The 26,546-nt window shown below is 36.5% G+C and overlaps 1 protein-coding gene across 4 annotated transcripts in view; it reads left to right on the forward strand.

Annotated features, from left to right (window-relative positions):
- The window catches only part of LOC131198396 (soluble scavenger receptor cysteine-rich domain-containing protein SSC5D-like), a 47,145-nt gene that overhangs the window by 2,428 nt on the left and 18,171 nt on the right, over positions 1-26,546 (forward strand). Inside the window, exons 2-10 of one of the 4 annotated variants that reach the window (XM_058182989.1) lie at positions 5,892-5,918; positions 6,634-6,948; positions 8,763-8,873; positions 9,339-9,647; positions 10,115-10,303; positions 13,485-13,799; positions 13,938-14,972; positions 17,999-18,386; positions 24,140-25,577. In XM_058182989.1, the coding sequence (XP_058038972.1) occupies positions 5,892-5,918; positions 6,634-6,948; positions 8,763-8,873; positions 9,339-9,647; positions 10,115-10,303; positions 13,485-13,799; positions 13,938-14,972; positions 17,999-18,381 (2,684 nt within the window). In that variant the 3' untranslated portion in view covers positions 18,382-18,386; positions 24,140-25,577. Of the gene's footprint in view, positions 1-5,891; positions 5,919-6,633; positions 6,949-8,762; positions 8,874-9,338; positions 9,648-10,114; positions 10,304-13,484; positions 13,800-13,937; positions 14,973-17,998; positions 20,899-24,139; positions 25,578-26,546 lie in introns of those variants that run through there. The other 3 variants (XM_058182990.1, XM_058182988.1, XM_058182991.1) reach the window with 3 other exon arrangements.

Here is a 26,546-nt window from a genome sequence, read left to right on the forward strand (position 1 = left end):
GATGGACAGAAATCCATTATGTACTTGTTAAGTGATTTTTTTTTTGTCACAACAGTATGCATAAGCATCAACGTAAAACAACAACATATCATATAAGCATATATATGAGCAAAAGTATGCAACAACTATATTAATTTGATATAATGAAAGGAGACAATAGGACAGGAATGGTAGGCACTTTTGTGCTCTTATGCATGCCCCTTATAGTCCTCTTAGGAATGGGGTAAGGTCAATAGTAGACAGTCTTTGGTTAAAGCATTTGTGATTTTGAGAAGAGACCACAGAGTCAGGTAGTGTGTTCCAAGCGTTAACAACTCTATTACAAAAATCATATTTTCTGCAATCAAGATTGAAGTGGTTAACATTAAGTTTAAATCTATTGTTTGCTCTTGTATTATTGCGATTGAAGCTGAAGTAATCTTTAACAGGAAGGACACTGCAATAGATGATTCTGTGTGTTTAACCACAAGTCTTGTGGTTTTTTATCCCATTTTACAATTTTTCTTGCCACAGCTGTTAAGTGAATCACTTCAGTTGTTAAGTTAGTAACATGTCTATTAAGTGAATCTGGCTTCCCCATTGACTTTGCATGTCAGAAGTTCTCAAAAGGTGATCGTGTGACTCTAGGATACTGTAAACATAAATGCATGCCAGTTGCCAAGCATCTGAATTTTGATCAGGTTATCACAGTGATGCTGCAATGGTTGTATGTGTGAAAACAGTTATAAGTCACTTTTTTCATTGCCATTGTAACTTCAAATGATCACTAAATGAATGGTTGTAAGTAGAGGACTACCTGTACATAAAGGAGAACATACACACATAGATAGTTGAGCTGTATTTTCTTTTTAAAATATCCAATCATCTTAAATCTTCTATTTGAGAAAGGATAACACTCAGCTTCTGCAGATCTGTCTCATCTATTGAGACAATAAAGCTTTACAGGTAGTTGTTAATTTCCAGCCATAATAGACCTTGCCCATTATGGTCATAAAGTGGGTGCTTACAAGTCCATCTGATTTTACTACCTTTTTTGAAGCAGTTTAAGTGAATCATCTTGATCATTACATGTAGTTGTTAAGTGACCCTTTTTTTTCCTAATGGGTGTTTTCACCAAAACTGGAAGTAAACCCTAACTTTTGGAAAATTGTAAATCATGGCCATGGGACACTGCGAACTGCTGTAAATGTAGGCCTATGACTGAGCGCACCAAATGTGATCATGTGTTCTTGGAGGAACAGCCATCAGAACTGGTTTGTAAGTTCTTTTGGAGAGTCCATTGTAACATCAAATAGTAGATAAACAATCAGTTGTAAGTAAAGGACCACCTATATATTTTTTTCTGGTTCCATTTTGTGCTGATACTTCAGAAAGCATTCTTCATTATCATGGCTGGATACTTCAAGCTCATTGCTTCAAGTTCTGAATCAGCTTGTTTTGCAGGATTGATGTGACAGAACTGTGATTGATAATGGCTAGAATTGAAATTGGTTTAATTCAAACTTGATTTCATTGAGGGCTACATCAGGATTGTGTTTGACCTCGGGGGAGGGGGAGCAAGTGGGCATGGCCAGGGTGGGCGTGGCCACCTCGACATCCTGCAGCCCTCACGAAGTCCTCCTGGGCTCTGTTTTTGGCTGTGACGGCCTCCTGCAGCCCTCTGCCAGCATAAACAGAGCCTGGGAGGGCCACTTCCTGAGCTCTGTTTTTGCTGGCAGACGCACCGCGGGCCGGTCCTTTGCTATTTCCAGGGCGGCCCTGCAGGCCAATTCTAAGCATTCTGTGGGCCTGGACTAAAGGGACCAGTTCTGCAGAGACAGAACAAAGAAAACTATTGTTTGTTTGTTTGTTTGTTTATTTATTTATTTGTCAAATGGTATATATAGATATAAGCATGTAATAACCATACGAATTGGATACAATCAAAGGGAACATTAGGACAGGAACGTTAGGCACGCTGGTGCTCTTATGCACGCCCCTTACAGACTTCTTAGGAATGGGGTGAGGTCAATAGTATATAGTTAAAGATTTTGGGATTTTGGGAAGAGACCACGGTGTCAGGTAATGCATTCCAGGCATTAACAACTCTGTTACTGAAGTCATATTTTCTACAATCAAGATTGGAGCGGTTCACTTTAAGTTTAAATCTATTGTGTGCTTGTGTATTGTTGCGATTGAAGCTGAAGTAGTCTTCAACAGGAAGGACATTGTAGCAGATGATTTTATGAGTTATACTCAGGTCATGCCGAAGGCGGCAGAGTTCTAAATTTTCTAAACCCAGGATTTCAAGTCTGGTGGCATAAGGTATTTTGTTGTGATCAGAGGAGTGGAGAACTCTTCTTGTAAAATATTTCTGGACACACTCAATTGTATTAATGTCCGAAATGAGGTGTGGGTTCCAGACAGGTGAGCTGTATTCGAGAATTGGTCGAGCAAATGTTTTGCATGCTATGGTTAGTAGTGTAATCTTTCTGGAGAAGAAGCTACACAAGATTAAGTTTACAACTCTTAAAGACTTTTTGGCGATGTAGTTGCTGTGGGCTTTGGCACTTAGATCACTTGAATGAAAACTCCAAGGTCTTTGACAGGGTGAGGGTCATCTATAAGGTAATGTCCATGGAGCTTGTATTTAGTGTTCTGATTCTTTTTTCCAAAGAATGTGTAAGACATAGCTTTTGCTGGTTGAGATTTGGAGTTGCCAAGTTTTTTACCATTCCGACATAAAGTCAAGGTCTTTTTGAAGGGTAGCTGTATTGTTGGTAGTGTTAAATAGTTTAACATCATCGGCGAAGAGAACACAATTACTTATAATATGGTCACAGAGGTCGTTAATGTATAATGTGAAGTGTGTTGGTCCTAGAACGCTGCCTTGGGGGACACCGTTAGTGACAGGAGCAGGATTTGATAAGGCACTGCCTATTTTGACCACTTATTGTCTATTTGACAGGAACGCTGTTATCCAGTTATGGAAGGGTCCAGAGATGCCGTAGGATTTTAGTTTTAGAAGAAGTTTGTCATGTACCACTGAGTCAAAAGCTTTACAGAAGTCTGTGTAAATTGTATTGTATTGTATTGTGAGTTTACATTTGGAATGGTGAGGAAGAGAATATGAAGAACTTGTTGAATTGGACTATGTGGTTGTCAGCCATTGAATGAAAGACTTAGACTTAGAACAACTTTATGGTCACTTAATGTACACTAATTGGGATACATTAAAATGAAATTTTGTTGCATACAGCTCTCAAAAGGTCACCACCTCCAGTATACATTACATAAACATGACAAAATAAATAAATACAAAATTATGCATATATCCACATATATTATATGACATGGAGAAACAACACAGTTTAGTTCGGATGTATACATGTACATTGCAAGAGAAACAAATCTCACAGGTTTACCAGAAGAATGGCACTAGAAACAAAGCTGTTTCAGAATCTGGTAGTCCTACTAGAAATACTTCAAAATCTTCTCCCAGAGGGGAACAACAGAAATACTGTAGACCGTGAAGTGGGTGTGTGGTGTCTCTAACAATGCTTTGAGCTCTTAAGTACATAGTTCAGTACAAAGCAGTATCCTAAATAACAGGAAGTAAATTTCCTATAATCTTCTTGGCTGTCCTTACCACTCTCTGTATGGACTTTCTATCTGAGGCATTGCAGTCACCAACCAAACAGTGATGCAGTTTGTTAAAATACTCTCAGTTATGCTTCTGTAAAAAGTGGCCAGGACAGAAGGAGAAAGATATGTTCTGCAACTGATACATTTATTCTAAGCCAAACTTTGAGCTGCCCCAGGAATAAAATAAATCATGGGATCCAAAATAGATCCAGGACTGCCCTAGAGTAGTTCTCTCTGAAGCAAAGGGTATATATTTTCAGAAGCTTCACACAATAGTTAAATCTTAAGCTCAGAACTGGCAACTCAATATATGTAATGCATGAAAAAATAGCAAATGGCCTGATCCAATGTCAAACATAATACCTAGCAGATACCACTCTGTCAAAATCCATTATCTAACCTGGATTCCTTATCTGCATAATGGTAGACTGAGCCTAGTTATTTCATGAGCTGGCAAAATTATCAGAAGACAATGCCATGAAGTTTCTAATGTGTCCTCGTATATACTGTATGTTTTTATTCAGAATAGTTTCCTGAAATTCAGACTTGTTTAGTATAAAATGCCAAATATTTAAATAGAATAGAATAGAATTTTTCATTGGCCAAGTGTGATTGGACACATAAGGAATTTGTCTTGGTGCATATGCTCTCGCTGTACATAAAAGAAAAGATACGTTCATCAAGAATCATAAGGTACAACACTTAATGATAGTCATAGGGTACAAATAAGCAATTAGGAAACAATATCAATATAAATCGTAAGGATACAAGCAACAAAGTTACAGTCATACAGTCATAAGTTGAAGGAGATGGGTGGTGGGAATGATGAGAAGATTAATAGTAGTGCAGACTTAGTAAATAGTTTGACAGTGTTGAGGGAATTTTTGTTTAGCAGAGTAATGGCGTTTGAGAAAAAACTGTTCTTGTGTCTAGTTGTTCTGGTGTGCAGTGCTCTATAGCGTCATTTTGAGGGTAGGAGTTGAAACAGTTTATATCCAGGATGTGAGGGGACTGTAAATATTTTCACAGCCCTCTTTTTGACTCGTGCAGTATACAGGTCCTCAATGGAAGGCAGATTGGTAGCCATTGTTTTTTCTGCAGTTCTAATTATTTTCTGAAATCTGTGTCTGTCTTGTTGGGTTGCAGAACCAAATCAGACAGTTATAGAGGTGCAGATGACAGACTCAATAATTCCTCTGTCGAACTTCATCAGCAGTTCCTTGGGCAATTTGAGCTTTCTGAGTTGGCGCAGAAAGAACATTCTTTGTTGTACTTTTTTGATGTCATTTTTGATGTTAGCTGTCCATTTTAGATCTTGCGATATGGTAGAATCTAGAAATTTGAAGGTCTCTACTGTTGATACTGTGTTGTCTTGTGTTGTAAGAAGTGGAAGTAAGGAAGAGTTTCTCCTTAAGTCTACCACCATTTCTATGGTTTTGAGTGTGTTCAGTTCCAGATTGTTCCGGTCACACCACAAGGCTAGTTGTTCAACATCCTGTCTATATGCGGATTCATCATTGTCTCGAATGAGACTGATCACTGTTGTGTCATCTGCAAACTTCAGTAATTTAATAGATGGATCGTTAGAGATGCAGTCATTGGTATACAGAGAGAAGAGAAGTGGGGAGAGCATGCAGCCTTGGGTGGGGGGGCTGTGCTAATTGTACAGATATCTGATGTGATATTGAATGAATGAAATATTGATGATGATAGAATTTGTAAGAAAAAAATTAACAAGCTAAGATGGAAAAAAGAAATATTGTCTGAATTCATATTTGATACAAGATCAAGCAAATTCATTATTATGGCTTAGTGTTGTAAACTCAGCCATTGTGTCTTACAGATTATTATTCAATAAACAATTGTTAAGCAAGCTGTGCCTTTAGATATGCAAATTAAGTCAGTCTCAGAGAAGCATTGCCTTAGAAGATACTGTCTTGGAAATTACAAAAGTTATTAATATAATATTTATTCTATACCAAAGCTGTAAACTAAGGTCTCAAGTTGAAAAAATGTGTAGTAACAGTAGCATACAAGTTCCATATTCTTGCCAAGAATATTGCATAAGTGTATCAATAAAGTCACTACATGAACTTGAATTGAAAAAATCTTTTCGTCTGCTGTTATTTGCAACTGCTTCTGTGTCTCTAAAATAGATTCTCCCCCCACTCTGAATGTCTAAGATTTGAAAATATTGCATTCATCTAAATAAAACCCAGAATGTAAGGAGTACTGGCTTTCATTCCTGTCTTGCTTTGTTTTTGCAGTTGTCTTCTTGAAACTTCATGTCACAGGTAAATCGAATTAAAACTTGACTACCTTGATCTTTGCCCTGCTCAATTTGAGATTGATGATCTATAATCTATAGTCACCACCATATTTATATTCAAGCTTTTTTTTTCCAAATATGGATGTTTACGCTATTATATCGGTGCCATTCACAAGAGGGCAATATCAGCAAATTCAAGGGAACCTCAGATTTTTCAGTAATACAGATAATTAGTTGAGAAAGCCCAGAAAAGTGGGTAGCTAAAGCACCAAATTTGTTTGTGGTGATGGAACAAGACCCTCTTTTGCTGGACTTCCTTGTCTTGCATTTTACATATAAACTAGAGTGGACCAGACTAGTTCACTGTATGTTGTACTCTGTCAGAATGTTTCCAGATAAACTAATCAAATGATGGGTTGACTTATGCAATGAAATTTAGGACATGATTTGCATTTTTTATACTGTGTTCTCCATGATGTTGCTCAAGAATAGCAACATAACAAATTATCATGTTATTTTTTATTTATTTTTTATTACCAGTTTGTAGATGGTGTGTTTCTTTATAAAAATAATTGCTTTTATCTATTGATTCTGGTTTTGAAATCATGTAAAGCAAATAACTGAATGATAAAAACTGATTTATATAAGTTCAAGAGAAAAGATTTCAGTATATTCAGGGTATCTTGTTTAAAGTGAAGAGAGAAAGCTTTGCGTGTCCCTGTGGATCTCTCTTTCTCCAGGCGCTTTCCAGATACGTTTATCTGGAGGTCCTAACCTTTGTGTGGGACGGGTAGAGATTCTCCACAAAGATGAATGGGGGACCGTGTGTGATGATGATTGGGACCTGCGTGATGTTGCTGTTGTGTGCCGAGAATTAAACTGTGGGGAAGCCCTTTCAGCACCTCATGGAGCCTGGTTTGGTGAAGGAGTTGGTTCTATCTGGCTCAATGAAGTACACTGTGCAGGTACTGAGAGGCACCTGCTTTCCTGCCATCACCGTGGCTTTCGCAAGCATATCTGCACTCATGAGGAAGATGCCAGTGCTATCTGCTCAGGTAGGGCTCTTCTTACTGTCAACTGTTTTCACAAGATGCTTGTTTAAGAAGATTAAAAGTAATTTATTGTGGAGTTCTTGGTGCTCTCTGAGCTTGGTTGTTTGGTGGCAGATGTTTCATTATCCAATTAGATAAAATCATCGGTGTGAGTAAGTATGGGGTTTACTTTCTGCTTGTATATAATAGTTACATTGCTATTTTTGGTGGGATTGTGCTTTTCTCTTTAGTAGCTCCCTGATGTAAGTATTGTTTTCAGCTTAATTTATTGTATTAAATAATTATTAAATGTGAAAATCAATGTCATGATTGAAACTTATCTATAAAACAGGGAGCACATACAAAGCACATTTATTTATTTATATTTTAGATGTAGAAGATTGCCCAACTAACAATAATTCAACACAATTCTCATCATTACCTAAATCCCACCCTGAAAAACTGAGACTAGGAAACTGCCTGAAACAATAAGATCTTTCATCATATTTCTTTAAAAGCAACTTTTGTTCCAGGTCCAACCATTTAGACACAGGAAACATTTTCTATATCCTACATAAGTAACAACAGCATGTCAGTTCTTGACACTACAAATATTTTTACACTTTTTTTACAGAGGTACAAATGTTTGCTTCTCCACACATCTGGCTATACCAGGTGAATTGATTATCACACAGAGATACCCTCTATGCAGTCTTACTTAGGGTATCTACCAAATCTGTTTCAAGTACACATCAGTATTTGAGAAACAAAGAAAAATGTTTAAGTTTGTTGGGGACAATTGGAGCCTTTTCACTATTAGCTTTAATATAGGGACATTTCTGGCATCTAATTTAATGGAAAAGTTCACTTTTTCCTCTGTCCTCACCTTGAAGCTTAACTAATAAATAATTGAGCAATTCTTCTTTCAAAGTTGAGCTTTTTACATTACTAAGTGTGACCTGATGTAATGAGTTGAATGCAAGATTAGCCCCTCAAACATCCATTAGTGTCCCAAAAAAATAAATAAATCTGCAGGACTGCTTCTTGTTGAGGGTTGTTTTTTTTTTTGTTTACATTTATACCCCGCCCTTCTCCGAAGACTCAGGGCGGCTTACAGTGTATAAGGCAATAGTCTCATTCTATTTGTATATTTTTACAAAGTCAACTTATTGCCCCCCCCAACAATCTGGGTCCTCATTTTACCTACCTTATAAAGGTATCTATTCATCTCACCAAATGCTCCAAGACATGCTCCAAGCTCCTTCCCTTAAGTACATCCACATTGTGGGTCCTCAAAAGCATGCCTTTCCATTGCAACCCTTGCCTATGGAATGCCTCCCCCTGGAGACCCTTTTAATTCTCAGTTTAAGACCTGGTTCTTCCCCCATGTTCTGGAATGGGAAGAGATCAAAGTGACAATTACTGTTTTTCCTTGATGTGGTTGTGGTTTTCATTTTAGTTGTATGTATAGCTTTTATTGTTGGGTATAAACCAGCTTGGGCAGTTTGACACTGTGATTAAAGCATTAGGCTAGAAATCATGATTTCTATCTCCACCTTAGGTAAGAAGCTACCGAGATGACCTTGGGCCGATTACTTTTTCTCAGCCCAGGCAATGGCAAATCATTTCTGAAAACTTTGCTAAAGAAACTCTACGGATTTGTGCAGGCAGTTTCCTAGAATCAGATACGATTGAACAAAAGAAGAAGAAAAAATGCTGTTTTTAAGATGGGGAAGCAGTACTGACGTTTTAAATAAATCAATAAATACAGATCTTATAGCTTTCTGTGCCTTCTGGAGCAATGAAACCTACATTTCTTCCCACTTGTTTTTACACAGAACAACGTTTCCCTCTTTTCACTGCCATTCCTGCCCACACGTCTTTCAAGAAGGGCAAAATGGAGGCAGTAACAACCACAAGGCCACTTGTATCGCCTACACCTACTGAAGGTGAGTACAATTATAAAATTCAGACTTCCGGGTTGTTTGAACAGAAATTGTCAATCTCCAAAATAGAATTAAAAGTCACTGGGGAGATGGGAGAACCCTGCCTCCATATTATACAACTGATTTTGATCTGAGTCATTTACCTTAAAAATAATCTGTAAATTTAATATTTTGGGGCAAGTAAGGAGGAGAGGCAGTACCAAACCTCATGATTTATAAGAATTTTATATAGAAAACAAACAAAACAAAAGATCTGGATATGATTTAGAGAAAAATATTTTTCCTTTAAGAAAAAGATATTCTAAATTTATGGATGTGTAATCTTCAAGTTTAAAGTAAGGAAAATTCAAGCTTAATGAAAGGGAGATGTTATCTTTACTTTTAGAACACTGTATATAGCAAATTTATTTTCATATGTACTTTGGGCTCCTCCAAAATCTGCCTTAAATTCCTTCTTTTTCTCTTCAGAAACTCTAAGACTTGTGGGCGGCAGAAATCAGTGTTCTGGCCGGCTAGAGATATTTCATGAAGGGCAGTGGGGGACAGTATGTGATGATATGTGGGACCTTCTGGATGTTACTGTCATATGCCGAGAGCTGGACTGTGGGGAGGCTCTGGCAGCACCAGGTGGTGCTTTCTTTGGTGAGGGGAACAGTGTCATCTGGCTGGATGATGTGCAGTGCCAAGGAGAAGAGTCAAAGTTGGCAGACTGCCACACCAGTCCCTGGGGGACAAACAACTGCCGACACAATGAAGATGCTGGGGTTGTATGTTCAGGTGAGAATAATAAGAAACATATAACAATTACCTGCACTTCCCAGGACATATTCCAAACTAGGTCTTGGAGGGGAGCACTATAGGACAAAGAACTAGGAATTTCTAACATAGTCTTTAACCCTCTGGCACCTTCCAGAGATGTTGGGACAGCAATTCCCAAAATCCTAGCAGACATGGTTAAAGAAACTGTTATGGTGTATAATTCATAGAGTTGTGTTCTAATACATGTGAATGATAGGAAATGGGAGAAGATTGCTTAGCATTTCACCAATTTTTTCCCAATATTATTTTGGAGAAAATCCATTATATCAAGCTAATAAAATTCAAGTTCAAATTGCCACCTGTATATTCAGCCCTTACAAGGACAATACATTTATATAAGACTCTCTGGATAATTTTGTTCTGAAGAATTATGGAATTGCTACTGTGGCATACACTCTTTCATTCATTGACTTCTTTTCCAATAGGTGCAATGTCCCTTGCCATGATAGAAGAGCATACAGCCATGCTTACAAAGACCTTAGCTCCTCAGAGATCCTGGTCTGTTACACCAAACCAAATTCCAAATCCTATTCAGATTATAAGAAAGCAGGAAGAAACTTTGACTAGTCAAGAACCAACAGATGATATTCTCAAAGGAGATGTTTCAGAAAGTGGTGAGTAAGAAGAAGAAACTACTTCTTTCATGAAAACCCAGATCAGTTCTCTCCAACCTACTGATATATAGAAACATATTGCCTTTGGTTACACTAACTGGAAACTCTTCCAAGTTAAAGTCTAGTCTAAGACATTAAGTTAGGAAAGGATGTAATAAAGATAATCAAGATATGGAAAAGATAATCAAGCAACGAATCACCGAACACCTAGAAGCAAACAAAGTAATAACCAAAAGCCAGCATGGGTTTGTCAAAAACAGATCATGCCAGACTAATCTTATTGCATTCTTTGACAAAATGACAAAATTAGTAGACCAGAGGAATGCTGTCGATATAATTTACTTGGACTTCAGTAAAGCATTTGACCTACTACTAGATACTGACCTACTACTACTACTAAATGTGAGTTAGACAGCACCACCACCAGATGGATTCGTAACTGGCTGACCAACCGCACTCAACATGTAGTCCTCAACGGAACTACATCCACATGGAGGGAAGTATGCAGTGGAGTATCCCAAGGCTCTGTTTTAGGCCCAGTTCTCTTCAACATCTTCATCAATGACTTGGACGAGGGGATAGATGGGGAACTCATCAAATTTGCAGATGACACCAAGCTGGCAGGAATAGCCAACACTCCAGAAGATAGGCTCAAGTTACAGAAAGATCTTGACAGACTTGAACATTGGGCGCTATCTAACAAAATGAAATTCAACAGTGAAAAAAGTAAGGTTCTACATTTAGGCAAAAAACCCAAAATGCACCGGTACCGTACTGGGCTGCATAAACAGAGGGATAGAATCAAGATCACATGAAGTGTTAGTGCCACTTTATAATGCCTTGGTAAGGCCACACTTGGAATATTGCATCCAGTATTGGTCGCCACAATGTAAAAAAGATGTTGAGACTCTAGAAAGAGTGCAGAAAAGAGCAACAAAGATGATTAGGGGACTGGAGGCTAAAACATATGAAGAATGGTTGCAGGAACTGGGTATGTCTAGTTTAATAAAAAGAAGGACTAGGGGAGACATGATAGCAGTGTTCCAATATCTCAGGGGTTGCCACAAAGAAGAGGGAGTTGGGTTGTTCTCCAAAGCACCTGAGGGTAGAACAAGAAGCAATGGGTGGAAACTGATCAAGGAAAGAAGCAACTTAGAACTAAGGAGAAATTTCCTGACAGTTAGAACAATTAATAAGTGGAACGACTTGCCTACAGAAGTTGTGAATGCTCCAACACTGGAAATTTTTAAGAAAATGTTGGATAACCATCTGACTGAGATGGTGTAGGGTTTCCTGCCTGGGCAGGGGGTTGGACTAGAAGGCCTCCAAGGTCCCTTCCAACTCTGTTGTTATATTATAAAAAAAAATCCAGCAGCAGTTTTTGTTATATATCTGGGAAGTATCCATTTTAATATCTGTAGAGCAAAAGGAGACAGTAGCTTAAATATTATATTAAATTAATATAATGTATTTTACATCCTTCTTCATATGCCTTAAGAGAAAGAGAAAGTATATTTAAACTCAGACTCTCTCAGATGGAGAGGTGGTGTCATTAAACCGAAGCAAACCCATCCCCCCTTTCCCACTGCTGCAAATTTCCACAACATTGTCATAAAGTTTGTGTAATCATGCCAGCTTCTGGTAACCACTTGCTTTAGTCAGCCAATTTAGGATATCTATCCCATTTGCCCAAAATAGTGTACCGAAGTAGTAGGTAGTGCTCAGTGGCAGTAGTTTTGTAATATGGAGAGATGTTATTGTACTTTGTTAGTGATCTGCTGGCTTGTCTGGAAAAGCATTACTATTCACATTTGAAGTGAAACTCCATCAGAAGTATACTGTTGAAGCTTATTGACCAGTCCTGCATTGCTGTTGGTGTTCTACAGGTTTTTGTAGTTGAGGAAAACTTGATAAAAAGGAAACAGAATGCGGCCTCTCTATTCCCCCAATAATTCAAGCCCAAGTCCACATGGATACCAGAAAGTTTGTACTGTCTTCCTAATTCTGTTCAGAATTAAGTAAGAAATTAGGTAAGAAAAGGCTATCAATTTTCTTAGGAAATGTTGATATTTTTTTAAATTATCTCATAGAACGATAATTCCTAGTTCCTTTCTTTGGAAGGAAACAAATCATATAAGGAAGGGTTTGTACTCTAGTCAGGGAAACCGATGATGACCCTAGCATATATTTAGTTTGGTCCTAGATACTCACAAAGTGGTGTTTTTTTTTAGCTGCTCCAGAAAACATGGATTAAAATGGATTGGTACTCAGATTTCATAGAATGGTTCCAGCAAAATGTGCTTGTATGTCTGAAGAACAGAGATTTCTAATTAGAGATATGAAGTAAAGATGTGGATATGTTTTCTCATTATGAATAGAATAGAATAGAATAGAATTTTTATTGGCCAAGTGTGATTGGACACACAAGGAATTTGTCTTGGTGCATATGCTCTCAGTGTACATAAAAGAAAAGATACGTTCATCAAGGTACAACATTTACAACACAATTGATGATCAATATATCAATATAAATCATAAGGATTGCCAGCAACAAGTTATAGTCATACAGTCATAAATGGAAAGAGATTGGTGATGGGAACTATGAGAAGATTAATAGTAGTGCAGATTCAGTAAATAGTTTGACAGTGTTGATGGAATTATTTGTTAAGCAGAGTGATGGCCTTCGGGAAAAAACTGTTCTTGTGTCTAGTTGTTCTGGGTGTGCAGTGCTCTATAGCGTCATTTTGAGGGTAGGAGTTGAAACAGTTTATGTCCAGGATGCGAGGGGTCTGTAAATATTTTCATGGCCCTCTTCTTGATTCGTGCAGTATACAAGTCCTCAATGGAAGGCAGGTTGGTAGCAATTATTTTTTCTGCAGTTTATATTTAATCCACTAGGAAACAGAACAGGGAAAGTGGGTGGACATTGGCTGAAACAATCATAAATAATTTATATCCAAAGAATGGTAAATAAAGCACTGCACATATTTTATTTTCTTCAAATTTCTACGTATTCTCCATTCCCTAACCAAGGCAGGGTCATTTCCCCATTGCTTCAAATATTACATATTTTTCTATGACGTAAGCAAATACACCAGTGAGAAATCATGTTCTCCAAGGCAACAATTTTGATGGAAGACATTTAATTCTGTTTAACCATTTTCTACTTCTTGTATCTCAGGCCAGCAGCTACTGCGGCTTGTAGATGGCCCTGAATCCTGTGCTGGACGGGTAGAGGTGTTGTACAAAGGCCAGTGGGGCACAGTGTGTGATGATGGCTGGGACTTGGTGGATGCAGCTGTTGTATGCCGTGAGTTGGACTGTGGAGCTCCACTTCTTAGTCCAGGCAATGCTCGATATGGACCAGGATCTGGACCTATCTGGTTGGATGATGTCAACTGCACTGGGAGAGAGTTTACTATAAAGCACTGTCATTCTAAGCCTTGGGGGAAGCATAACTGCAATCATCATGAAGATGCTTCTGTCATCTGCACAGGTGAGGAACTTTCCTATTTCTATCCAAGCATATTTAATGAGAACATCTGCCTGGCTTCTGGGAATGGTCAGAAATAACTAGTGTTATGGGGAAAGAACAGTGGTAAATCTGTCACTAGTAAACATTTTCTAATTTTAGGCAAGTGGAAACGTCTGTTGTTCCAAAAACCAATTGGTAGTTCAAAGGCAACTGAATTACCAATCTCTATCACATCTGAGCCAGTATCTCCAAGCAATTCAGAGCTCCAAAATGTGATGGATGTAGCAGAGATTACCACAAATATTCAGGAATTTCCAGACAAGTCAAACATAAAGTCTCTCAATCAATCATACACTGAGGATCCTTTTTTAAAAACACCAAGTGTTAAAATTGAACAGGAAAATGAGACAAAGCCAATAAATCCTTCAGATATTGTTGAATCAACACTTAGTCCAAATATATTGCAGCACACGCAGGCAAAAAATTCATACAAGTTCCCTAAAACAAGATTGTCCACACGCAAATGGAAAAAAGAGTCAATTTCTTCCACAGAAAATTTTCAGCCATCCTCCATCACATGGGATACAGAATCTAAAAGAGAAATAAGATCAACAACTCCTGGATTTGTAGATAAAACAATATATAATTCAGAGAATCCACAGCATGTTCAGGAGATGGAACCAGCTATTTCTTCAAAGATCATGTCATCATTTCAAAATAGGAGGGAAATGCCCATTTCACAATCCATAGAATTTAAATCATTATCCATGTGGGATATTGAATCAGACAGAGAAAGGCCATCAGGAGCAGGACCACCTCCATTTGCACAATCATTTAACTCTGCCCCTGAGAGACTGCCTTCCACATATTGGGATAGCAATGCTGAAGTGTCTCCACTTACAAAGAACATAGAATTCAATGATATCTTCAATGAAAATCAGGATATCACCACTGCCACATGGATTCAGGTGCCTGAGAAAGTTATAAGCACATCTGATATGAGGAATGAATTGTTTGAATTATCAAATAGTTTTGAAGTCACAAAAGAGGTGGAACTGCCTATAACTACAAAGAATTTGCAATCTGAAAAGCGCATTGAAACAACCACACCCAAAGTCATAGATTATGAAGAGAAATCAAATCATGAAAAACAGGAGGAATCAAATATAGATCCCCATCCTGTGGAACCCTCAGGTGAGTAACAAAGGCCCAAGATTGGATGTGCTATGGGTAATGAATCTCTATCTGGTTCCCTTTTAGCATTGGTAATTCTTACCTTTGTCTTTTTTTGCTACCAGAAAAGAAGGGTATGTAGTTAGTTTGGAGAAGAGGAACAGTAGTGGTTAGAGAAGGGGAAATATAATTTCATTTTTCTCCTGGAAAAAAATGCCAGGAAATAAATAGTAGACATCTAGATGGGGCAGCTCTTCCTTTCTGTTAGTTTCTTTATCTTCCTGAAGGAAGAGGCAGATTTATTTGTTTGTTTGTTTGTTTTTCGTTCATTAAATTTATAAGCCACCCATCTCACTGACAAATGACTCAGGGTGGCTAAGGAAAAAAGAATCAAAAATATAACAGCAGTAGCTGATTTATTTATTTATTTATTTGTAATTTTTTTAACAAAAAAGAACAACAGTACATAACATACATTGACATAAAGCATATATTCCTTCTTTACATCAGCTTCATTTTCTTATTCTTCTCATAATTAATCCTTATTCCCCCTCTTATTTCTTTTAATTGTACTTTTCTTTTTTGTCCCATTCTGTCTTGTTTCTTTTTTCTATCCTATCTATCCTTCTAACTATTCATTTTCTTTCATACATTGCCATCCATATATATCAAATCCCCCTGCAACACAGACTAAACTGAGCACACCAAGCCCCCACCCAAACAGGACACACCCCCAGCTAATCAGAGCACAAAAAAACCCCATCCAATCAGAGCACAGCCAAGCTCCCACCCAATCAGTTCAAACCCCCACTAGCAGTTAAAAGGAAGAAACAGCTGCGATCACACATTGCTCCCAGAAGCACGAAGCTGAAGCCTGAAGATGACAAATGAGACTTCGTCGAAACGTCGCCAAGAACTTCCAATTTTACACGGGAGAAAACCCGAATAACCAAAGACCTACATACAACACCCGCGAAAACGTCAGAAAACAAATATATATATATATATATAAACACACACAAATATATATATATATACACACACACACACACATACATATATGTAAGCTTTTCACCTTTTTTCATCATTTATTGTTTCTAGTCTCTAGCCAATTATACAATTTGTTCCATATTATGTAGTATTCCGACTCTTCTTTTTCTTTTAACTCCTTTGATAGTTTGTCCATCTCAGCACATTCCAAAATTTTGTTTATCACCTCCTCCTCCTTTGGTATATTCTCATTTTTCCATTTCTGTGCAAAAGCTATTCTGGTTGCTGTTATTATATGTAAAATTAAGTATCCTTTCTCCTTACTATATTTCGTGTTAAAGAGACTAACAGAAAGATCTCTGGTCTCCAGTCTATATGTTGATTAGTTATTTCTTCCAGCCACTTTTTGATTTTAACCCAGAATTTTTTCGCTTTTGGGCATATCCACCATGTATGGTAATATGTTCCGTATATCTTTTTACACTTCCAACATAGTGCGGAGCTATTCGGGTACATCTTAGCAAGCCTTGCAGGTGGGAGATGCCATCTAGAAAACATTTTCAGCTTAACAGTAGTAGCTAATCTTGTCTCCATTAGTATTATTGCAACAATAATTGCAATGATTGAGGTAAAAATTCACAATAAACTGTAATACAATTTGTTTGATTTTGAATTAGTGTTATTTAAACCCAGCTATTATTATGTAGCACATTTGTAATTTCTTCTCTGCAATCAAAAATATGCACATGCATTCATATATACATGTTGTACACATACTCAGGGGCAATAGAATTGTAGACAATCTAAAGAAAATCATCACATTACCACATGTAAACATGAGAGAAAATGTTACTGTATTTAGAAATGTTCAAAAATCATAAAATGTCATCAAATGAGTAAGGAAGAATTTAGAAGAAAATGGCAAAAAGAGATTCAGAGAGAGAAAGAGAGACAAACAAACAAACACGCTTTAGAGTCAGTTTTGTCTTCTGGAAACTGCCGGGACAAATCCCCGCAGTTTAACAGGCAATATTTTTAAAAGTGGTTTACCATTGCTGTTTATATGGGGCTGAAAGAGAGTAGATAGCTCAAAATCATTCAGCTGATGTCTAAGGCAGGGCTAAAACTAATGGCTTTTCAGTCTTAGCCCAGTTCTTTAACCATTATATCACTGACTCTGATAAATCCAGAATATTATAGCTTATTAAGAAATCATAGTTAAACCATGGATAAATACATGGCTTAGAACCACTTATGAACCTACCCTGGTTTTCCCCTTTCAAAGTAAGAAGTACAATACCACTTTTGCAATTATTGCTAGCATTTCTCCTTCCCTCTAGTACAGGGGTAGAGAACTATGGCCCTTTTATGACATATGGACTTCAACTCCTAGAATTTCTGAGCCAGTTGAAATCCACTAGTCATAAAGGGGCCATAGTTCCTCACCTCTGCTTTAGAGAAAGAGAAGTTGAACTAATGATTGCAAAGGGATTTCTAGAAAACTCCAGCTATCCACCAGAATCATACTGGAATTTTTTAAATGTACTTTTTGCAAAATTCTGAAATCTCATTTTATTTCATATTCCTACAAAATGTTGTTCCAAGTGCACCAAAGTCTATCTTTATTTCCAATAAAGTTTTCAATTCAAGCCAACAGTATCCAAGTTCAAAAACTATGAATGGGCAATTGAGGGACAATTTATTCCACTGAGAAGGTAAATTATGAAGAACAGTAAGTACTGAAGAAATATCTACACTGTTAGGCTAGGAAAAAGTTCCTTTTTTTTTTTTTTAGATCATCTCTATTTCTGCAGAGCAAACTCTCTTATCCTTATGACTTCAATATGTTTTGGGAGATCATAGAAATCCCTGTCAACATTGTGGGAGTTGCAAACCCATTATAGAAGATATGCATTGGATATTTAGTTCCCATATTTCTCAGTCAATTTATGCAATGTATATAGAAAGTACCAGGCTGAGAAGAATTGTTCTCTTAACTGCTAAAGGTATATATTGGGATATTGAAAAGTCACTGTTTCTTTTCTCTACCTCACTAGGCCTGACCAAAACATCAGATGCAAATGTCTTATCTGCCAAACCTGTCACCTATTCTGAACACTGTGAATCATCCCCAGACTGTCTTATAAAGCAAGAACAAAGTAAAGCAGATCAAAGATGTTGCTGTTCACCACAAGCCCTGAGGAACTTGGTTCATACAATGAAAGGTCTCCATGGGGAACTAGGTTCTGTCTCTGTTGCCATTAAGAATCAAGGTTCCCAGCTGGAGGCTGTAGCTCACAATCTGGCTGAGTTGTCAGCTTCTATACGTCTTCTGGTTGCAATATTGCCCTCTCTGGTACAGCCTGGCTCATCCCAATCCTTCTTATCTCCATCTGGGCAAGTTGAAAGTCAACTGGAAAATCAACTACCCCTGAAGTGAAATAGGTATGATTTTTTTGTAATGCAAAATATTGATTTTCGTGTCACCAAGATGCAGAGAGACAAAAAGGCTACTTAGTGAAACTGTGTCATAAGATGACAAAGATCAACATGTGCAAATTTTACAATACTAAATGTCACAATCAGAAATTGTCATAATTCCTATGTCAGAAATACAAAATCAAATGCAACTGAATATTAGAGTGCACTAAGAGAAGTTGTCAGATGAATTTTTAAGTAATTGTGGTGAGCGATTCATTTATTATATTATTCGCTGATTAAAACTGGGTTTTAAATGGCAGAGTCAAATATAAGTTAAACCTGGATACTCCCCATTCATCTGCTATGTAGATTGGCAATTATTCTCTGCATAAAGTAGCTGTACTTTGTGTAATTTAATTTCTGTGCTTTTTGTAAACATCCATAATGGGGTAGAATGAGAAAAGTCAAGAGCCAAGAAAAGAATAATTCCCAGTAGTAATATAGCTGCTTTTTCAGTCCAAAATAATCTACTAGTAATCCTTGGAGAGTAGATCGTTCCAGATGGGCTGACTAAACCAGTTATGTTATTTATAGTAATATTTTATTTTAATTCTATTTGCAACACAGTTGAAGTGCTTTGCTTTTTTAAAGTTGTAATTTTATTAAAGATTAAAATATACAACAATCCAAACTACTACAAATTAAAAAAGAAAAGAAAAAGAAAAAAGATGCAAAGAAGAAAAAAGAACAATAATATAATAAAGAAAAAGAAAATAAATATATAAAGTTGCTTTTTCTTTCATCTCAACAAATATAAACAACTTCAGTAACATTACTTTATCTTAAAACACAACAAATGATTTCTTCCCATATTTCCATTTCTTATCCATAAACAAATTCATGAAACTTCATCATTTTAGTCATTAGAATAGAACAGAATTTAGTCAGTAAAATTTCATTAAATATCAGATATAACAACACATCTATTTTAACAATCAAATAAACCGATTTTATACTCCTTCCTTTTACTACTAACAATTCTAACTTAGACTTTGGGGGAAGAAATGGCAAAGTGAAAACAATTCTATGAAAGATTGGGTTTCATAATTGCTCTCTGGATAAGGACAGGACTTGAGATCACTTACATATGGGCAACAGAAAGCTGCTTCCAGTGAGGAGACCTCAAGACTGTTTTGAGTTTAAAGTTCTGGGAGAAAGAGAATAACCATCTTGCTCAAACTGTGATTGTCACCTTTAAAAAGACATTTGGTTCACATGCTTCCTCTTCTAATTATTTTTAGAAATTGGTTGTTAACTGCTTTTCTGCTATTAGAGACCTTTGGATTAATATGTTTATGGGTGAGTTTCCTTCAATTCTTAGTAAAGAAGAATTTACTAAGTTTAAGTTTAAGAACTTATTTTTCCCCTAAAACAGCAAAAGGCTTTTAAAAAGTTACAAATGGACTAAGCATCCAGTTAAATTTAAAATAAGAATTTGGAATAAATTATAAAAGTCCTTCCTGTGGGAAAATGCTTTTTTTTAAAATTCTTTTAAAATATGTAAAATAAGACTTTAAAAATTGGACATAAAAAGAAACTAGAAAGAACTAAAGATTACAATTAAAGGAGAACAACACTCAAACTTCACTTATTAAAACAGAACGAAGCAATGATATTTTTGAACAATGGACCCAGAAGTTAATTTTAAAAGATGTTATTTCACTTCAATAAAAAAAATGAAAAAGAAAAGGATGGAAGAGGAACAAGTATTAGCTGACATGAATGAGACTGGTTTGAAAGTGGATTTAAAAATGAGGGGCTACAGGAATGACATGATGTTACATTGAGCATACAAAAGAAATCAGCTAATTCCTTGATTTGTTACTTGTATATTCCTTTTAATTATTAAGAGAATGATCTAGGTAATTTCCCCATATTAAATTTATAAAGGAGACTTGTTAAAGCTTGCAAAAAATTTGTAAGAAGGGCAAAGAAAAAATGAAAACAAATCAAGGATATTTTTTTGAAGATTTTATTTCTAGTCTTTCATAAGCTTTGTATCCTTCAACTACAGAAACAGAAATGAGAATCCAAATATTTTAGTTATTGCAAACTAGGTATTATACACGTGTCGTTTCCACAGAATATCTGACAATGGTTTTCTAATTAGTGTTAACTAGTAAATATTTTCCATGCAAGAAGTTACTTGAATTATTAATGAATTATTAATATTTTTTCTTCTTTAAGCAAATTGGAGCTTTATTTAAAGCTATGAATTGTTACATAATATCAGTAAAAAAATAGTTTTTACTAACTTGCTTACAATTTAATTGAGACAGGTAGAAATGGCCTATAAAAGCAGTCCAATTGTTGTCTAATCTAATAGCTATCATTCTCCAAAGACTGAATAATGTATTCCTTCTTTTTGTGACACTTTAAAAAGCACTAATAAAGATGCCACCTTGATTTTTTCCTATTTGTCATATTTCTTATTGATCAATATATCTACACATGCCACTCCATGAAAACTGAAAAATAACCTTTTCCAGCTATGATGGTTCTATTTCTTTTTAATTGCTAACTCCAAATGACTTCTATTTTCCATCTCATTTGGGGATGGAGAAAACAGCCATGGGCCAGCATATACCTCCAAGCCCACCTCATTGACCCCACACTAAGGACTCAGCCAGCTACATTATATTTAGCACAGTGATTAGAGAATGGGAAGTTTGTCAGGTGCAGCTGCTGCTAAGAGATGTGGGGAGAGGAGGCGCTAATACACCCCAACATGAGGTGGGAGTGGCAGCCCGGGGCTGTGAGAGGCTCTGCTAAGGATAGAGCTGCCATTCAACAGGCTCAGGATCCTACTGGAACCTTGCACCTGACCTTATTATATAAGGGTTCATTAACAACTAATCCCACCACCTGTCCCAGCCTCCAGAAAACCAAGGCGCATTTTGTGGCACAAGGTTCTATGGCATGGTACACCGCAAGGGAATTTATGGCTTAGAGATTTAATATCACAAGGTCCTATCGCATCTCACCTCCCAGTATGATTCCTGCTGGGCCTCTAATTCCAGTGAAATGACACCACTACTTTTTTAGAAAGTATAAAGATTGTATTTATATTTCCTAAAACAATATGTCAGAATAATCTAACTGGATTAAGGGACTGGAAAGAATTAATGCTTATACAGTAATCATACCTGGAGTTTTGAAAATAACAACGGATACTGAGAGTTGATGCTCACTCCTCATTGCTCTGGGCATTAACATCAAGCTTTATTTGTCCCTTATTTTTAAAATATCCTCCATGGCAACCCATTTATATATTTATATATTTTCTTTTTTGGGTTGGATGTCTTTTACCGTTTCTTAGTTTGCCTTGTTTTCCCTCCACTGTTTTTACCCAACCTTTCTACCAAATCAATTTTTAAGCCCCACATCACATCTCTTCTTTTGTTGTTATATAAGTTTATTACTAATGGATATTTGTTTCTCCTTTTTTGTTAATAACTTCTCTAGTCCTGGACTCCTGTTTGTCTTACTTGATTTTTACTGTATATAAATGGTTCCCAAACCTGGGTAAATTATCCAAAATTGTGTAAAAGTGTTGTTCTTTGGGAAACAGCAAATGAACCCATTACCCAACACAAAAAAATTACATTTAAACTGACTTAAAAGATTGCCATATGTATGAAAATGTATTTGAAAATTTCCCAAAGAATTTCTATTAAGACCTAAAATTGATGAAATTACCAATGGTAATTTGTTGAAATGACATACAGATAATTCAGTGATATTATTTTTATAATATAGATAGTCCTTGGGTTACCATTCCTTTAGTGATCGTTTGAAATTACAATGGTGCTTAAGATAGGGAAAAACAAGCAGGCCTTGAAGTTCATCAGGCTTTCTGAAAAATAGTAATGAGGAAAAAGTTTGGGAAAGCACTGATGTATATTCATCTGCCCTCCCTTGTCTGATGATTTACAGTAGAGAATAAAAATCTTGTTTTCAGAGCAAACAAAGTAGTCAGAAACAGGGGGAGTTAGAGGATCGTATCTATGAGCATATGAAAAAAAATAAGAAATAATAATGTTCCTTTCTCATACACAAATGAGGTAAAGTGGCTTCCAAGACAGAATATAGGTAGTCCTCTATTTACAATTACATTTGAGCTGAAACTTTCCACTGCTAAGCAAGGAAGTTGTTAAGTGAGTTTTCCTCATTTTTACAATCTTTTGTGCCACGCTAGTTAAGCCAACCATGGCAACTGTTAAGTGAATAATGTGGTCATTAAGCGAATCTTTCCCCATTGACTTTGCTTGTTGGAAGCCAGGTGGGAAGGTTACAAATAGTGATCATATTACTTCAGAACAGTGCAACTGTCATAAATACATGCCAGTTTCCAAGCACCCAAATTTTGATCACGTGACCATAGGCTTGCTGCAACAGCGTAAGTATGAAAACTGGACATAAGTTGCTTTTTTCAGTGCCATTGTAACTTCAAACAGTCATTAAATCTATGGTTGTAAGTCGAGGACTCCCTGTGTAACATTTTGCATTCATGATTTATATTTGGCTGAGGATATTAAGGTCTGTAATTTAACATGCTTGGAAATCTTATTTAAGAACTGATTTAGATGGTCAGTTCTTTGAGAATAGAGAACAACTTATATGTTCTCTAATAAAGGAGATTGGAAAATTATTTGGTCATCTAGTATATTTTACTGCTCAGTTGTCATATGCCGTGTAGGAAAAAAATAGAAGATCTCTAACAGAAGGATATCCAGTCTTCGCTAAAATACTCTAAGGACAGTATACCAACCATTAGATACGTACACAATGGTGATGCTGCTGCTCATGATCTACTTGGCATTAAACTCTAACACTTCTCATTTTAGCAAATTAAGTCCTGTTAGGGAGTGTATTGGGAAGTTACTAAGCAGTTATCAAGTGCTTCTTCTCCTGCATGAGCAGAACACTTATCAGTAACACGTCGGCAATGGCATGATTTCAGAAAAGACACATGCAGTCCCCTACATATTCCATCCCGCAGGCCATTTTTAGGGCTAATTGTACCAGCCATGATAAAAGCACTTAAAGGCTATGTTCCAATTCTTACATGACATGAGTTCAAAGCAGCAGTTGGTACAAAGAGTAAGAAAAAAGATGCCAATCCAATAAAACAAGTACAGCTGGAAAGTATGAATGGCTTGCCCTTTGTATTCCCAGGAGTCCCCAAGCAACAGCTGCTTGGGCCTACTTCTGGGGTAATGTGGAATGTCCTTCTGTCATCAGACTATGGCCGCACAGGGGCTATTTACAGCATAACACATCTATTTATATAGTAACCCATCCATACACATACACACACATCCTTGCTCCATGCTGCCCCTTGGCTGCTACATTCCTTCTCACAGCTCTTGAGAATATTTCTATCTTGTCCAGAGATAAGTGTCCAATGGGAATGGGACATCAACTCTGTCTTCAACAAGACAGTTGTGGCCATAGAAGGGAAAGTGTCACTATGCAGGCCCCACAGAGAATAGAGAGCTGGATGAGTTGGCACCGTATTACTTGTCAACCAGTCATCAATACTCAAAAAGGAATGAATAGCTAACACGAGAATTTTAGACCCCAATCAAGATGGGGTATGGCTATTCTCATATCAAGGGAAGGATATATATCTTTATAACATTTAAACTTTTCATGAATTAACTGTGTTAATTAAATTAAAATATATCCCTTGTTCAAATCCATGTTCCTATTAGAAATCCTAGGAAACTCTTCAACAGCACTCTTTTTCAGAGAATGATCAAAGGTATGAATCCTGAACATCTGCTCAAATGGGTTGACACTACATCCTACTTTCTCAGGTATTTAGATGGATTTTGGGGATTGTTCTTCAAAAATGGCAGGTTTCAAAGTTATTTACCCTTGTTTTAACTAGTTTAATTTTCAAGAAATCTTGCTTTGGGCATCATCATCCAAATATGAGAATCCATATGCCACTTTTTTTTCAATCTTAACCAATATTTGGAAAAAAGAGGGAATATTGACCTATTTTATATGCCCTGCATATAAAAGCCTACAATTTTATTATTATAGTAATACTATATCCGGAGTAATACTCCGTCAACTTCCGGACCTCCGGACCTTCCGTCGCGAGCTCAAGACACATTTATTCATCTGTGCAGGACTGGCGTAGATTTTAAATTTTATAGGGGTTTTAAATCGGTCTTAATATTTATATTTCTAGTTTTAATAATTGGGCATTAGAATAAGTTTTTTAATGTTTATTTTAAATTGTATATAAGTGTTTTATATGCCTGTGAACCGCCCTGAGTCCTTCGGGAGATAGGGCGGTATATAAATATGAATAATAAATAAAAAAAATATATAGTAACGAATAAGAGTTATATGTTTAAAACCTCCTGTAAAGTTGGAGAAATTATTTATTTTTCTCATTTGACATCATTAGAATCAATGGAAAGAGCAGAAAAATTTTGAATCCAATACGCTCATCTAGGTTTGTATCATTGAATGGATTATGACATCTAAATAGTGGATTTTGGAGTTGATCGGACGTCATTTTCTTCAGCTTCTTGAAGTATGGTCTGTAGCATTTCAAAGCAACACTTAAAATCAGTCCTTTTCCTTTTAGAGGTCTCAAGCCTATCTGAAAGTCATGCATTAGTAACCTGCCAAAGTATTCTAAAGATGAGTAAAGCAGTAGGTGAGGCCAAGATTAAAGCTACTGTTCTCTTCTATCATAACTTTCTCATCTGAGCCCAGGCACTTAAATACATATTCTTAGGAATGCAAGCTTTTGACCTATGGCGCAATCATAGAAGTAAGTATGCAGAATGCTTTGGCTCCCGTGCTGATCCGTTACACAGGCATTTTCCTCCCGTTATCCAACTATCAATCTCATAAAGAGTAAACAAATTTAACAGGCGACCAGTGGCAATCAGCTGCTTGGAGGTCTTTGAGGGTGAGTGGCTTCATGCCTGACCTTTGCTTCTGCCAAATCCAGGTACTGCTAATGTTGTGTCATGTATTAATTACTTTCTACATGAAGCCAACAAGATCAGGTTATTTTTCTGTTGCAACTGATTCCTCACAGTATAAAAAAAAAAAAATTTGAGCAAAGAGGCAGAAGAGATGGCTTCAAGATGCAACGCTATTTCAAATAAAAAAGTGTTATTCCTATCTTGTTAAAGGTTGTTGCTAAACAGGAATTAGACTTGAAATCTGTCATCACCATTAAGGATAAAGCTAAGATTGTGCATATATATATATATATATATATATATATATATATATATATATATATATATCATCTTCAGGCTGGAGTTTTTGACTTCGTGCTTCTCAAGCCTACATATGCATATACATTTGTGTGTGTGTGTATACATATATGTGTGTGTGTGTATATATAGGTATGTATATGTTTTTGGTTTTAAAACCACACTTTGCTCACATAAGAACAAAGCCAAAAACTTCAGCCTGAAGATGATGAGTGAGACCTCATCGAAACGTTGCCTAAATACTTTCAACCTTACACAGGAAAAGATCCAAACATACCAAAACCTGCATACATATACCCGTGAAAACCTACAAAAACATTATCTATCTATCTATCTATCTATCTATCTATCTATCTATCTATCTATCTATCTATCTATCTATCTACCTACCTACCTCCTACCTATCTATCTATCTATCTATCTATCTATCTATCTATCTATCTATCTATCTATCTATCTATCTATCTATCTATCTATCTATTTTTGGTTATTCGGGTTTTCTCCTGCATAAAATTGGAAGTGTCTTGGCGACGTTTTGACAAAGTCTCATTCTTCATCTTCAGGCTGGTATTTTCAGCTTCGTATTTCTAGGAGCAATCAATTTGCTCCTAGAAACACGAAGCTGAAAACACCAGCCTGAATATGACGAATGAGACTTCGTCGAAACGTCGCCAAGACACTTCCAATTTTACGCAGGAGAAAACCCGAATAACCAAAGACCTACATACAAACACACACGAAAACCTCAGAAAACATACACACACACACATATTTGTTTTCGTAGGTTTTCACGGGTATAGGTATGTAGGTCTTGGCATTTTCGGATCTTTTTCCATGTAAGGTTGAGAATATCTTGGTGAAGTTTCGA

Source organism: Ahaetulla prasina, chromosome 4 (assembly GCF_028640845.1).
Source record: "Ahaetulla prasina isolate Xishuangbanna chromosome 4, ASM2864084v1, whole genome shotgun sequence".
Taxonomy (NCBI): domain Eukaryota; kingdom Metazoa; phylum Chordata; class Lepidosauria; order Squamata; family Colubridae; genus Ahaetulla; species Ahaetulla prasina.